The following is a 13761-nucleotide window of genomic DNA, read 5'->3' on the forward strand; positions in this document are numbered from 1 at the left end:
TTTAATGTGGGATACCAAATGGTTCTGGGTTTAGAAGGAGAGGGTTTTAATGTGGGATACCAAATGGTTCTGGGTTTGAAAAGGAGAGAGGTTTTAAAGTGGGATACCAAATGGTTCTGGTTTTAGAAGGAGAGGGTTTTAAAGGTTTCATGACGTTCAGTTTTACCACACATTAAAAGTCTTTGTCATGGTCCTTCAAACGTGTATAGAAAGTTTTAACAAAAAGTTCCACTCCATTGATCCATGGCAGGTGTTTTTCTCTCACATTTCTAAAGCCTTTTCAACTGCAATGAAAAAAGAAATATTTGCCTGCGGGTGTCACTGGTGAGGGATTTTCAATCATCGCCCCCCCCCAAAGGAAAGGATAGGGGAGGGGAGGGGAGAAGAGGAGAGTGGGCGGGATTAATCGGCTGTGACCTCACTGCCGAAGGGCCAAGCTCAGATTACTTTTCAGCCTAATTATTCAGAAAACCCCAGACCACAGAAAATCCACTGAGTTCAGATTTTTTGGGTGTAATTGAGGTCATAAAACCCCCAATAAAACATTAAAAAAAAAAAAAAGTGAAAATGAATGTCAAAGAACCTTTAATGTGGGATACCAAATGGTTCTGGTTTTAGAAGGACTGGGTTTTAATGTGGGATACCAAATGGTTCTGGGAGCGTGAGTGGTAACATGAAGGTACACAGTAAATGCCATGCCAGTCCAGCCTGTAGTTTTGGGAAATGTTGTTTGGAACCAAAGGTGGACGACGGACCAACCAACCACTAACTGACATGACAATGACATGTCCCTGTGTGTGTGTGTGTGTGTGTGTGTGTGTGTGTGTGTGTGTGTGTGTGTGTGTGTGTGTGTGTGTGTGTGTGTGTGTGTGTGTGTGTGTGTGTGTGTGTGTGTGTGTGTGTGCGCGCCACCAGGTGGGGGCTGTGCCCGGGTCAGGTGGCTGATCTCCTGGCCTCTCATCCTCCTCCTCTACTGCACGGTGCCTAACTGCATGCTGCCCCGCTGGCACCGCTGGTTCATGGTCACCTTCATCGCCTCAACCCTCTGGATCGCCATCTTCTCCTACCACATGGTGTGGATGGTAGGTATCTCCTAGTCCTACCACATGGTAGGTATCTCCTAGTCCTACCACATGGTAGATATCTCCTAGTCCTACCACATGGTAGATATCTCCTAGTCCTACCACATGGTAGATATCTCCTAGTCCTACCACATGGTAGATATCTCCTAGTCCTACCACATGGTAGGTATCTCCTATAGTCCTACCACATGGTGTGGATGGTAGGTATCTCCTAGTCCTACCACATGGTAGATATCTCCTAGTCCTACCACATGGTAGATATCTCCTAGTCCTACCACATGGTAGATATCTCCTATAGTCCTACCACATGGTAGGTATCTCCTATATTTCCTACAGAAATATCAGAACTTGTATCTATCTGTTCCACTAATTATGACAGACCTCTGATTTCTGGAGATATGAATCTACACGTTGGCATTGTTTCAGATGTTGTGGCTATGGGTTGTTTACATTTAATGAACAATGTTGACTTGATTCAACATGGCCATACCCTGGACTTGGTGATCTCTAGAGGTATCACTGAGTATCACTGTTGACAGTACTATTGATAAGCCCGAGCTATCAGATCACTATTTATTGTGTTTTAATATGACTGATCTAGAGAAAGATAATACAGAATATGCTATTAAAAAAAAACGTATTTTTTTTAGCTCATCTGCACCCAACGAGTTTCCTCATCATCTGGCATGTGCGCCCCCCCCCCTACCTGATGCTCCCTCAGTGAATGACGTGGTTCAACATTTTAATCTCAAATTAGAGTCAGCTCTCGACATAGTGAAAACTAACTATGAAAACTAAAAATAAACTTAACTCTAGAGTAACACCCTGGATCAACGAGCATGTGCGCTAAAATACGGAATCGTCCCGTAATTGGAAACTAAAAGACGCGTTCCGTATTGAACTGATAAGGGACGCACTTTGTCCCGTATTTGCAAGTTGGGGAATCAATATGAATGACAGGGCGATTTATTTGCCGTCCTGTCTCTTCTCTGTGTGAGTGAGAGCTCAGTGCGGGTGTCAGTCAGTGTTGTCAAGTATAGTGAGAGAAATGAGCCAGCCGACCTACAAAAACAAGCCAAAAACAGGCCAAATTTTGTTCCAGGGAAGTTGCAGGAAATAAGCAGACTTGGCAACGCTGGCTATGAAGCCATTGTCTGGGAGTGCGCTCAGCAGCTCATTGGCTCATTACTCATAACACGACCAATGAGAGTTAGCGCTTTCACGTTGCTAGGATACGTTTTGCCCTGCGCTGCCTGTGACATGGTTCAGTCAGTCGCTGGCTGCACCGTCCATCGCGCTGTTTCAAAATGTCTACACCGCGTCCTCTAAAGACAAGACGCCTCCAAAAGTACAGACGTGAGTGGGAAGAGGCAAATCCTTGGCTTTACAGCGTCATTGGAGATGTTTACAAAGCAAACCGTAAAGTATCTCGGCGTATGTTTTATGTGGCGCATGGTGGTGGACTGGTTGACATCAGACAGCATGCCTCAGGAGAACAATATTCCAAAAATATAAGAACCCAAAGGACCCAAGCACAAGTGTCACAGTTCTTCATGACTAAAACATCTCCTGAGATCGATTCGGTATGGGATATTGGGTTGTGTTTTTTACTGTAGCAAGATGTCAGTATTTCTATTTACCTGCCCTGGCAGCCTACATATTGGCTGCTGATGTGGGCATAGTCTAGGCTATTTCAGTAGACTAATATGGTTGATTGTTTATTAATGTTGAGTTTTTTAAGCCTAATAAATAATCATTTATGTAATATATATTAATCAATATAATTAAATAGTGTGCCCATTTAAAGAATAACTCTTATGTTGTTATGCTCATCTGGAAAACGGAATTCTTCATAATGGATTAACAGTTAATAAATACATAAATAATATAATTAATATTAATTAATTCAATACAATTAATATACATTTCATAGATTTTTTTATTTAGATTTCATAGATTTCTATGCATTTCAGGAGTTTGGGGGGCTGGCTCCCCCAAAATAATTAAATAACCCTAACAACCCTAACCTTAAAACCGAAATAAAGTATCAGAAAAAACTCCCAAATCCGCGCAAAACCCGAAAAATCTTCGCACGTGCGCTCTTCGCACGCACGCGCACTCCCGACGCATGAAAGGTGGCAACCCTAATGTGCGCTCACTCAAGAAAGAATGTCGTAGAGCTGAGCGAGTTTGGAGAAAAAACAAACTCACTATCCACCTAGAGATTTTTAAGAAGTCAACAGCTGCCTATAACAAAGCCCTGCGTTTGGCAAGGCAGGCATATTTTTCAGGCATTATTAAATGACAACAAGCAAAATGCCAGAGTCTTGTTCTCTACCATTGAATGTCTTTTAAACCCCCCCAGTCCTACAAGGAGTCGCTCCCTGCTTCTAAAGCTAAGTGTAATGAGTTTGCATCTTTTTTTAACATTCGAGCTGGTATATTATGAATGTTGCTGCTGGCACCAACTCTCGAACTGCAAATGCGGCTAATGGTACCTGGTGTAAAAGTGTAGATCCCTCCAGGGGAAGCCTAATATCATTCTGTGCAATTGATGAACAGGAACACAGCAAAACCATATCACAGATCATGCTCCTGTTCACTGGACGCTATCCCCACCTCCTTTCTCTAAGAGGTTTTAGACAGTGTGATTAGAGATATCCTAAAAATTGTAAACAGCTCTCTACAATCAGGCGTCTTTCCAGACTCACTGAAAGCAGCTGTAGTCAGGCCCTTCCTCAAGAAACTCAACCTTGATCCCTCTGTGCTGGGTAATTATAGACCTATTTCTAATCTGCCTTTTCTGGGCAAGGTCTTAGAAAAAACTATCTTTCATCAATTGGATGTGTTTCTACAGAACAATAAGGTTCATAACAAATTCCAATCTGGCTTCAGGAAAGGTCACAGCACAGAAACAGCACTTGTAAAAGTAATTAACGATCTCAGGGTGTCCGCTGACGACAACAATTTATCCGTTCTCCTACTTTCATTTAACGGCTTTATTTGATACAATATTGATCACACAATTTTAATACAACGCCTGGAGTACTGGATTGGTGTGTCAGGCACGGCCCTGTCTTGGTTTTACTCCTACCTAACAGGCAGAAGCTATTTTGTCAGTCTAGCTGACTTTGACTCAGACAAACACAACATCTGTTCTGGTATTCCACAGGGCTCAATTCTTGGTCCTTTATTATTCTCCCTGTATATACTGCCGCTGGGAGAACTCATCGCCGATCACGGAGTGAATTTCCATTTCTATGCTGATGATACCCAGCTATATCTCTCTGTAGCTCCAGACGACCCCTGTGCTAGTCTAGACCCGTTGTCGACCTGTCTGTCCAGTATCAAATGCTGGATGAGTGAGAACTTTCTTAAGCTAAATGAGGATAAGACAGAAGTTCTCATAATTGGTTCTAGTGAGCAGAGAGAATCAATAATAATAATAATAGGGCTGGGACTCGATTAAAAAAATGTATCTAATTAATTAGAGGCTTTGTAATTAATTAATCGCAATTAATCGCATTTTAATCGCATATCAATATTTAACCTGAGAACAGTGAAAAGCAATTTTTTCAAATGGATTTTGGCATACGTCTTTAAGTACATGTACTCAAGAACTGTACTTAAGTACAATTTTGAGGTATTTGCACTTGACTCTCGAGTATTTCCAATTTCTAATACTTTTACTTCTACTCCAGTAACTCCACTATATCTCAAAGGCAAATATTGTACTTTATACTCCACTACAATTATTTGAAAACTTTAGTTACTAGTTACTTTGTAGTTTTCGATTATTATTATAAAACATACCATGTAACCATGTGAAAATAGCAGATCTACAAGCACAAGGCATTGTGAGCTTGTAGATCTGCTATTTTCCACCACTGGAGGCTGGTAGAGTGTGTTGTTGTTACTGATGTTTTATATTAGTTTAATAATCATTAATAAAAATCGCGCACATGTGACCCGCACCGCATCGTGGAATCCCCCCCCCCCCCCCCCCCAAGTGCACCGCCGCCCCTCCCCCTAAACGGGACACAAACGCGCGCGTAGGGGGGGGCATCTATTACAGATTCTGATTTGCCCAGCCAACATTATCAAGTCATGTTTTGCATCATGTTTTCATGCACTGTGCTGGCTGCAGTTAACTTTGTTGTTGCGCACCAACGTTGTTTGGTGCGCTGGTAATATCGGTCCGTCTGAAACTCGTCCAGTGAGAAACGTTCCGCGGTGCAAAAATAGGTGCGATTAAAATGCGATAATCTTTCTGTAATTAATTGATCGAAATTAACGCGATAAAGTCCCGGCCCTAATAATAATTCATGTTATTGTTATTGTTTAAAGGTGATCATTGTGTTATTGTCGTTGTTTAAAGGTGAGCATCATCAGCTTCACGCTGGGCATCCCAGACTACATCATGGGCATCACCTTCCTGGCAGCAGGGACCAGCGTACCAGACTGCATGGCCAGCCTCATCGTAGCCCGACAAGGTACAACACACCTCTCACGCTCTCTGCTGCCCCCTTGTGTCTGTTACTGCGCCTATGAATAATTTATTCATACAAATAAATAATATTGGAAAGAAATCGGGCCTCTTCCTTACTTCCTTCACAGGTGTTACCAATGATTCTGATGAAGGCTCTGTGAAGGCTCTGTTCCATTTAGTGTAACACAGTCAGTGGTGGGTTCTACCGTCAGATGCTGTGTACGCCGTATACCTTGAGATTTTTTTTCGTCGCCACCGTACACCTTCATAAACTGTTCAAAACAGCGTTTTTTACATTTAATTCATTATAGACGTGCGCATGCCGTGCGTGTGGGAGGCAGGGAATAAACATAGTATACCTTCATAAAAAAACTAGAACACAACACTGAACACAGTGGTTCTAATGAAGGCTCTGTTCCATTTAGAGTAACACAGTGGTTCTAATGAAGGCTCTGTTCCATTTAGTGTAGCACAGTGGTTCTAATGAAGGCTCTGTTCCATTTAGTGTAGCACAGTGGTTCTAATGAAGGCTCTGTTCCATTTAGTGTAGCACAGTGGTTCTAATGAAGGCTCTGTTTCATTTAGTGTAGCACAGTGGTTCTAATGAAGGCTCTGTTCCATTTAGTGTAACACAGTGGTTCTAATGAAGGCTCTGTTCCATTTAGTGTAGCACAGTGGTTCTAATGAAGGCTCTGTTCCATTTAGTGTAACACAGTGGTTCTCAGATCTTTTAATATCAAGGACCCCCATAACTCTGACAGTGTACAAATGGAACCAGATGGACCCACCCGTAAGGGATCCATTTGAAACCCCCTCAAGGACCCACGAGGGTCCCTGGACCACACTTTGAGACCCACTGGTGTAGCAGAGAGTGAGTCAACATCCTGACTCTGTTTGACCAGAATGGAACAGAGCCTTCATTAGTATCATTTGTAACGCATCGTGTACCGTTTGGTACCCTCCATGTATTCTCACAGCAACTTCCTGCTTTGTTCAGGCAGTCACAGGCACTACTTTCTTTTAGACTTTTCTCTTGTAGTGAAAGTATTAGTTAAAACTGTTTTGAATGTTAGGCCTATAGGTTCACGATTCTCATGTTGCCATATATTTGGTAACCATTTTATAAAAGCAATAAGCAACGTGAGGCCGTGGTTTACAGCGATTTGCAGCTAAGAGGGTTGTAGACACTAGGCTCTGCGTCAGTCCTAACAACGTCCCTTAGCTGTTCTAAAATCCTCTAGTGAGTTATTGCTTCATTGTTCTGTGTCTTATATGTCACAGCAAAACCAACTGAACACAGTCTGAACCTCAGAGAAACTAACTTTACTGACTTAATGAACTTGTTGGCAGTGATTCAAGTATTTGCAGGGGTCCAGTCAGCATGCAGACAGTACAGAATGCCTTCATTGTTTTATGACCACAGTGCTTTCCAACAACGCTCATCCCCCAGCAAGTGACCTTTTATGTTGTATTTTTTTCACACTTTTAAAGTTAAATCAACACCCTGGGTTCCGCTGTGTGTTAAATGAGGTTTTATAATGACATAAACAACAAAGCAGTAGATGAAACAGCCACAGACAGTTATCTAATAATGAACTCCTGGTCTCTGCCAAGTCCAGGGGCGACCAGGGAGCTAGCATGGGGATTAGCATTAGCAGCACATGGAGCTAGCATGGTGATTAGCATTAGAGCGGCACGGCTGGAAGGTTTTCTTTGACAGTCGGATTAAAACTGTCCTGCTGGGCAGTCCTGGAAAGTAATTAAGTATATTAACTCAAGTACTGTACTTAAAGGGATAGTTTACCCCCAAAATGACTTTTTTTCCTATGGATTAGTCACCCCATGGAGACTGGAATTCATGGATATTTTTATTGTTTTTGTCTCATTCCTAAGACAATAATTTGATAACCAGCGGACCGGTAGGCAGCGGTTCCGGTAGGAAACACAAAGGAGACTCTTTGTGTCTCCTACCGGAACCGCTGGTCATCATAATTATTGTCTTAGGAATGAGACAAAAACTAAAACATATCCATGAATTCCAGTCTCCATGGGGTGACTAATCTATAGGAAAAAAAGTCATTTTGGGGTGAACTGTCCCTTTTGAGGTACATTTTCTTTACTTGAGTGATATAAAAAAACATTGCACTACATCTCAGAGGCAAATATTGTACTTTGTACAATTTCTTGACAGCTTTAGTTAGTTACTTAGCAGACCTAGATTATTCAATACAAAATAATGAAACCCTGTAAGCCATATTTTATACTTTTGCTCTTCGAGAATAGCCGATCTACAAGCTCACAATCACGGCTATTTCATGTATTGTTAAACGGGCCGTTCTTAATGAGGACTTTTACTATGGCATGTAGCCTAAGTATATTATGATGCCAATGCTCTTATACTTCTGTAATCCTAAAGTATTGCTACTTGTACTTCAGTATAAACCAATCTCAGAGCTTCCACCACTGCAGCTGAGCCTGTTGTGGTGTTCTTCCATTGCTCTGTGGGCTTACTGGGGTTTAGAGATAGAGTTATGCCTGATTTATACTTGGTTGTGTGCTGCTGTCATGCACCGACAAATAGCTGATCAACAAGCCCACACAGGCTTGTAGATCAGCTATTTTTTGGATTTAGGCTTATGGTTAAAAATAATTATACAGTGTTATAAACAGACTATAACATGTATGTTTATAATGCACCATAGACATGCTTATGGATAAACATAATTATACAGTGTTATAAACAGACTATAACATGTATGTTTATAATGCACCATAGACATGCTTATGGATAAACATAATTATACAGTGTTATAAACAGACTATAATATGACATGGGATGCATAGCAAGTGTTACTATAGCTTCTCCTTTTAAATGGCATTCATAAAATGTGTGTGTGTGTGTGTGTGTGTGTGTGTGTGTGTGTGTGTGTGTGTGTGTGTGTGTGTGTGTGTGTGTGTGTGTGTGTGTGTGTGTGTGTGTGTGTGTGTGTGTGGTGTGTGTGTGTGTGCAGGCATGGGGGACATGGCGGTGTCTAACTCCATAGGCAGTAACATCTTTGACATCCTGCTGGGTCTGGGATTCCCCTGGGCCCTACGCACCCTGATAGTGGACCATGGATCAACGGTAGGCCGTCACACCCTTAGTTTTTACTTTATAGTATTATTAGTATTGTGTGTGTGTGTGTGTTGTTGTAGAACAGTACTTTGTATTATTAGTATTGTTTGTGTGTGTGTGTGTTGTTGTAGAACAGTACTTTGTATTATTAGTATTGTGTGTGTGTGTGTGTGTGTGTGTGTGTGTGTGTGTGTGTGTGTGTGTGTGTGTGTGTGTGTGTGTGTGTGTGTGTGTGTGTTGTTGTAGAACAGTACTTTGTATTATTAGTATTGTGTGTGTGTGTGTGTTGTTGTTGTAGAACACTTTGTATTATTAGTATTGTGTGTGTGTGTGTGTGTGTTGTTGTAGAACACTTTGTATTATTAGTATTGTGTGTGTGTGTGTGTGTGTTGTTGTAGAACACTTTGTATTATTAGTATTGTGTGTGTGTGTGTGTGTGTTGTTGTAGAACACTTTGTATTATTAGTATTGTGTGTGTGTGTGTGTTGTTGTAGAACAGTACTTTGTATTATTAGTATTGTGTGTGTGTGTGTGTGTGTGTGTTGTTGTAGAACACTTTGTATTATTAGTATTGTGTGTGTGTGTGTGTGTGTGTGTGTGTTGTTGTAGAACACTTTGTATTATTAGTATTGTGTGTGTGTGTGTGTGTGTTGTTGTAGAACACTTTGTATTATTAGTATTGTGTGTGTGTGTGTGTTGTTGTAGAACAGTACTTTGTATTATTAGTATTGTGTGTGTGTGTGTGTGTGTGTGTGTTGTTGTAGAACACTTTGTATTATTAGTATTGTGTGTGTGTGTGTGTGTGTGTTGTTGTAGAACACTTTGTATTATTAGTATTGTGTGTGTGTGTGTGTGTGTTGTTGTAGAACACTTTGTATTATTAGTATTGTGTGTGTGTGTGTGTTGTTGTAGAACAGTACTTTGTATTATTAGTATTGTGTGTGTGTGTGTGTGTGTGTGTTGTTGTAGAACACTTTGTATTATTAGTATTGTGTGTGTGTGTGTGTGTGTGTGTTGTTGTAGAACAGTACTTTGTATTATTAGTATTTTGTGTGTGTGTGTTGTTGCACAGTACTGTGAAGTACTATAAAATTCGCACTCAGTCCATAGCGTTCACTCAGTCCATAGCGTTCACTCAGTCCATAGCATTCACTCAGTCCATAGCATTCACTCCTCCAGCCCAGGCAGCAATAAACCCTTGTTGAATCTATACTCTTGGTGTCACAAACCATATTCAAAGTCGCTTATAATAAGCGGACATGGCAACACTGGTTTCTGGCTCTGCAGTATCGCATACTTTCAGTGGTAGCTTATCCAACGGGCTTGAGTTGCTAAAGCACAGGGCACCAACCCTTGGGGGGGCACCAAATGGCGTTGACAAAACCAACCCGGGGGGCACCAAACCGTGTCCACGATGCCCCAGAGTATGAGTAGAGTAGAGTAGAGTAGAGTATGTACATGTGCAGTGGTTGGAGGTGGTCTGTCTACTCCCCATGGAGACATTTAGACACTGGGGTCTGGTAGGACACCTGCTGGTTGACAAGTAGTACTGCATGAAGTTCATACTCCAGTGAACATTGCCTATTAGTGATTTAGACCCCAGCTGGGATCGAACCCCAGTCTTCCACTCGGCAAACCGACGCACAACCGTACCGTGCCAATAGAGCTGAGCCTGATTGGCAGAGTTGTTGTGTCCGGGTCTTGTCTGGGGCACGACAACTGCTCCGGTACTCAGTGGTGTAAAGTAACTAAGTACATTTACTTAGATTTTGAGGTACTTTTACTTTACTGGTGTATCTCCAAATTGCAGTACTTTTATTTCTACTCCTCAGAGGCAAATGTTATGCAAGGGATAATGCATGGGGAGGTGGTCATTATTGAAATGTAAAGCCTGACAGGGTGATTATGCATCGAGGCGGAGCCGAGGTGCATAAGCGGGATAATAACCCTGATTATCCCGCTTATTACACGGCTACTTAATAAATAAATTGACCCAAAAGTAACAACAAAACGAAGTATTTCCTTGCTTACGGCAATGAAAGTATTCCGTAAGTATTGGGCTGGGCGGACAAGTTCGCCTCGGAAAACAAATGACAATAGTCCATAAGATAACGGGAAGACTCGCGCGGCCCCAAAACACACTCGCCCCCATTCTATATACCGCCGATTTGCCTGTAATACTGCCGGATTTGCCCCGGGGCGACTGTGTTTTGGGGCGAGCGTTTTGGTACTCCCCCGTTGTTGCGCCACGATAAACAAGGAAGTGTAGTGGATCAAATAGAATCACTTCTCGGTCATTGCATCGTCTATTTCTCACTTCAAATGTTTTCAAAAACATTCTTGAGAGCAACGTTTAGTTGTAAATGACATTGTTTGTTTGTTTACATGGCTGTCATGTTGGATAAAGCATAAAACCAAGCAGCGCAGGTTGATATGAGCAGGTGTTCTGAGTCTCTGATTAGACAGGTTGATATGAGCAGGTGTTCTGAGTCTCTGATTAGACAGGTTGACATGAGCAGGTGTTCTGAGTCTCTGATTAGACAGCGGTCTGTTATAGAGCTCATCGGTCATTATCCAGAAATAATGACCGATGACTGACCAATCAGAATCAAGCATTCAACCAAGCTGTGTAATAAATATATCTAATTTACAAATATTACTTTTACTCCCCTACAATCATTGCACTGTAACCAATATGTTACTTTAGTTACTAGTTACTTTGTAGATTTGTATTATTATTACAAAACATACAGTAACCACTTCAGCCAGGGCCAATCTACAAGCTCACAATGCGTCACGTTGCAACACATTGTGAGATTGAAGATCTGCTATTTTCAAAAGATTTTTATATATATATATATTTTATACATTTGAAAACTTGTGAAATGGGACATTCTGCATAATGAGTACTTTCTACTTTTGGTAATTTAAGTACATTTTGATGCCAATACTTTTGTAATTTTATTCAAGTAAATGTTGAATTCCGGACTTTAACTTGTAACACTTATATATAGTATACTTGAGTATTTCTACATTGCAGTATTGATAATTTTACTTTAAGTAAAAAGATGTAGTACATTTTCCACTACTGCTACTGTGATGCTCTGGATCAAATCCACAGCATCACATCAAAGTTATGGATTGCAATTTTAACTCTGTGAGTGTACAGGTGTAACCAAATGGACCCGTGAGAGTCCATTTGGTTCCGTTTGTACTCACTCTGAGTAAGACATGGATAAATCAACACCAAGGATGTTAGTGTGTACTTTGTGACGTTTCTAGTCTGTGTGCATGTCAGGGAGGGATGGTTCATTAAAAAAAGGTTTAAAGAAGTACACACACACACACACACACATACACACACACACACACACACACACACACACACACACACACACACACACACACACACACACACACACACCAGATTATGTTTATTCCAATGACATGATGATGAACTGCAAAGAGAGGGATAGGGCGATAAAGCAGTGCAGACAGACAGACAGACAGACAGACAGACAGGATATGGTCATACTCATAGACATATAAAGGTATATCCTCCTTCGGCTCTGAGGCGTTGGTATCTCGGGCGCCATTTTAGAGTAGGCAAGCTTCCACGTGTGTCACAGAAGGGGGCGTTCGGTAGGCCAATCAGAGGCAGGTGGGGGCGGGTCTTTTCGTAAGAGGCAGCCGCGCAGCAAAAGTCAGTTAGACGCGCTGTGATTGGCCAGTAGTCAACGCGCTGTGATTGGCCAGTAGTCAACACGCTGTGAGCGCTGTGATTGGCCAGTAGTCACTTTGAGTGTCAGCTTGCCTACTCTAAAATGGCGGCCGCGATACCAGTTGCTCCAACGAACTGCAGAGGAAAATGAGGATCTAGGTTTCTATATCTATGGTCTAATGTGTTCTCTCCTCCAGATCTCCATCAACAACAAAGGACTGGTGTATTCTGTCATCCTACTGCTGGCCTCTGTCTTCCTCACGGTCAGTACTTCACCGTATGTCTTCCTAATGGTCAGTACTTCACTATATATCTTCCTAATGGTCAGTACTTCACCTTATGTCTTCTTAACGGTTAGTACCCTCACTATATGTCTTCCTAATGGTCAGTACTTCACTATATGTCTTCCTAATGGTCAGTACTTCACCTTATGTCTTCTTAACGGTTAGTACCCTCACTATATGTATTCCTAATGGTCAGTACCCTCACGGTATGTCTTCCTAACAGTCAGTACTTCACTCTATGTCTTCCTAATGGTCAGTACTTCACTATATGTCTTCCTAATGGTCAGCACTTCACTATATGTATTCCTAACGGTCAGTACTTCACTATATGTATTCCTAATGGTCAGTACTTCACTATATGTCTTCCTCACGGTCAGTACTTCACCTTATGTCTTCCTAATGGTCAGTACTTCACTATATGTCTTCCTAATGGTCAGTACTTCACTATATGTCCTCCTCACGGTCAGTGCTTCACCTTATGTCTTCCTAATGGTCAGTACTTCACCTTATGTCTTCCTCACAGTCAGTACACTCACTATATGTTCTAGTACGACCTGGTCATGTAAGCCATCTCCATGTGTTCCTCCAGTAAACCATCTCCATGTGTTCCTCCAGTAAACCATCTCCATGTGTTCCTCCAGGTGATGAGTGTCCATCTGAACCACTGGAAGCTGGACCGCCGGCTGGGCCTGGGTCTTCTGTTCCTCTACGCCGTCTTCCTGCTCTTTTCCGTGCTCTTCGGACAGATGTGATCTTCTTCCAGGCTGACAGATGTGATCTTCTACAAGACTTACTTTATACTTCGTCGTGCGATCTCGTTGTTCTCCGAAGTCAACAGATTTACGACTAAGTATAAACGAGGCTTCAGCCCTTTTCAGTGATGTAAAATAAGATGGACACAATATGTTAGAGTTAGAGCAGGGGTTGGTCTACTGGAGGGTGGGGACTCCAAGGTGGATCACAGCATCAGAACTGACCCTATAACTGACCCTAACCACTTTGAGAGGTTGTCATCAGAACTGACCCTAACCTCTTTGAGAGGTTGTCATCAGAACTGACCCTAACCTCTT

General features: G+C 41.9%; 1 protein-coding gene across 1 annotated transcript in view; it reads left to right on the top strand.

Annotated features, from left to right (window-relative positions):
* The window catches only part of LOC308090977 (sodium/potassium/calcium exchanger 3), a gene marked incomplete at its 5' end in the record, with an annotated part of 59549 nt that extends 46095 nt beyond the window's left edge, over nucleotides 1-13454 (top strand). Inside the window, 5 exons of the mRNA XM_080436248.1 lie at nucleotides 916-1082; nucleotides 5461-5575; nucleotides 8583-8695; nucleotides 12605-12670; nucleotides 13333-13454. Of these exons, the coding sequence (XP_080292374.1) occupies nucleotides 916-1082; nucleotides 5461-5575; nucleotides 8583-8695; nucleotides 12605-12670; nucleotides 13333-13443 (572 nt within the window). The 3' untranslated portion in view covers nucleotides 13444-13454. The remainder of the gene's footprint in view (nucleotides 1-915; nucleotides 1083-5460; nucleotides 5576-8582; nucleotides 8696-12604; nucleotides 12671-13332) is intronic.
* Nucleotides 13455-13761: the final 307 nt, after the last annotated feature.

Source organism: Gymnoscopelus braueri (genome assembly GCF_963280865.1).
Source record: "Gymnoscopelus braueri genome assembly, chromosome: 8".
Lineage (NCBI taxonomy): Eukaryota > Metazoa > Chordata > Actinopteri > Myctophiformes > Myctophidae > Gymnoscopelus > Gymnoscopelus braueri.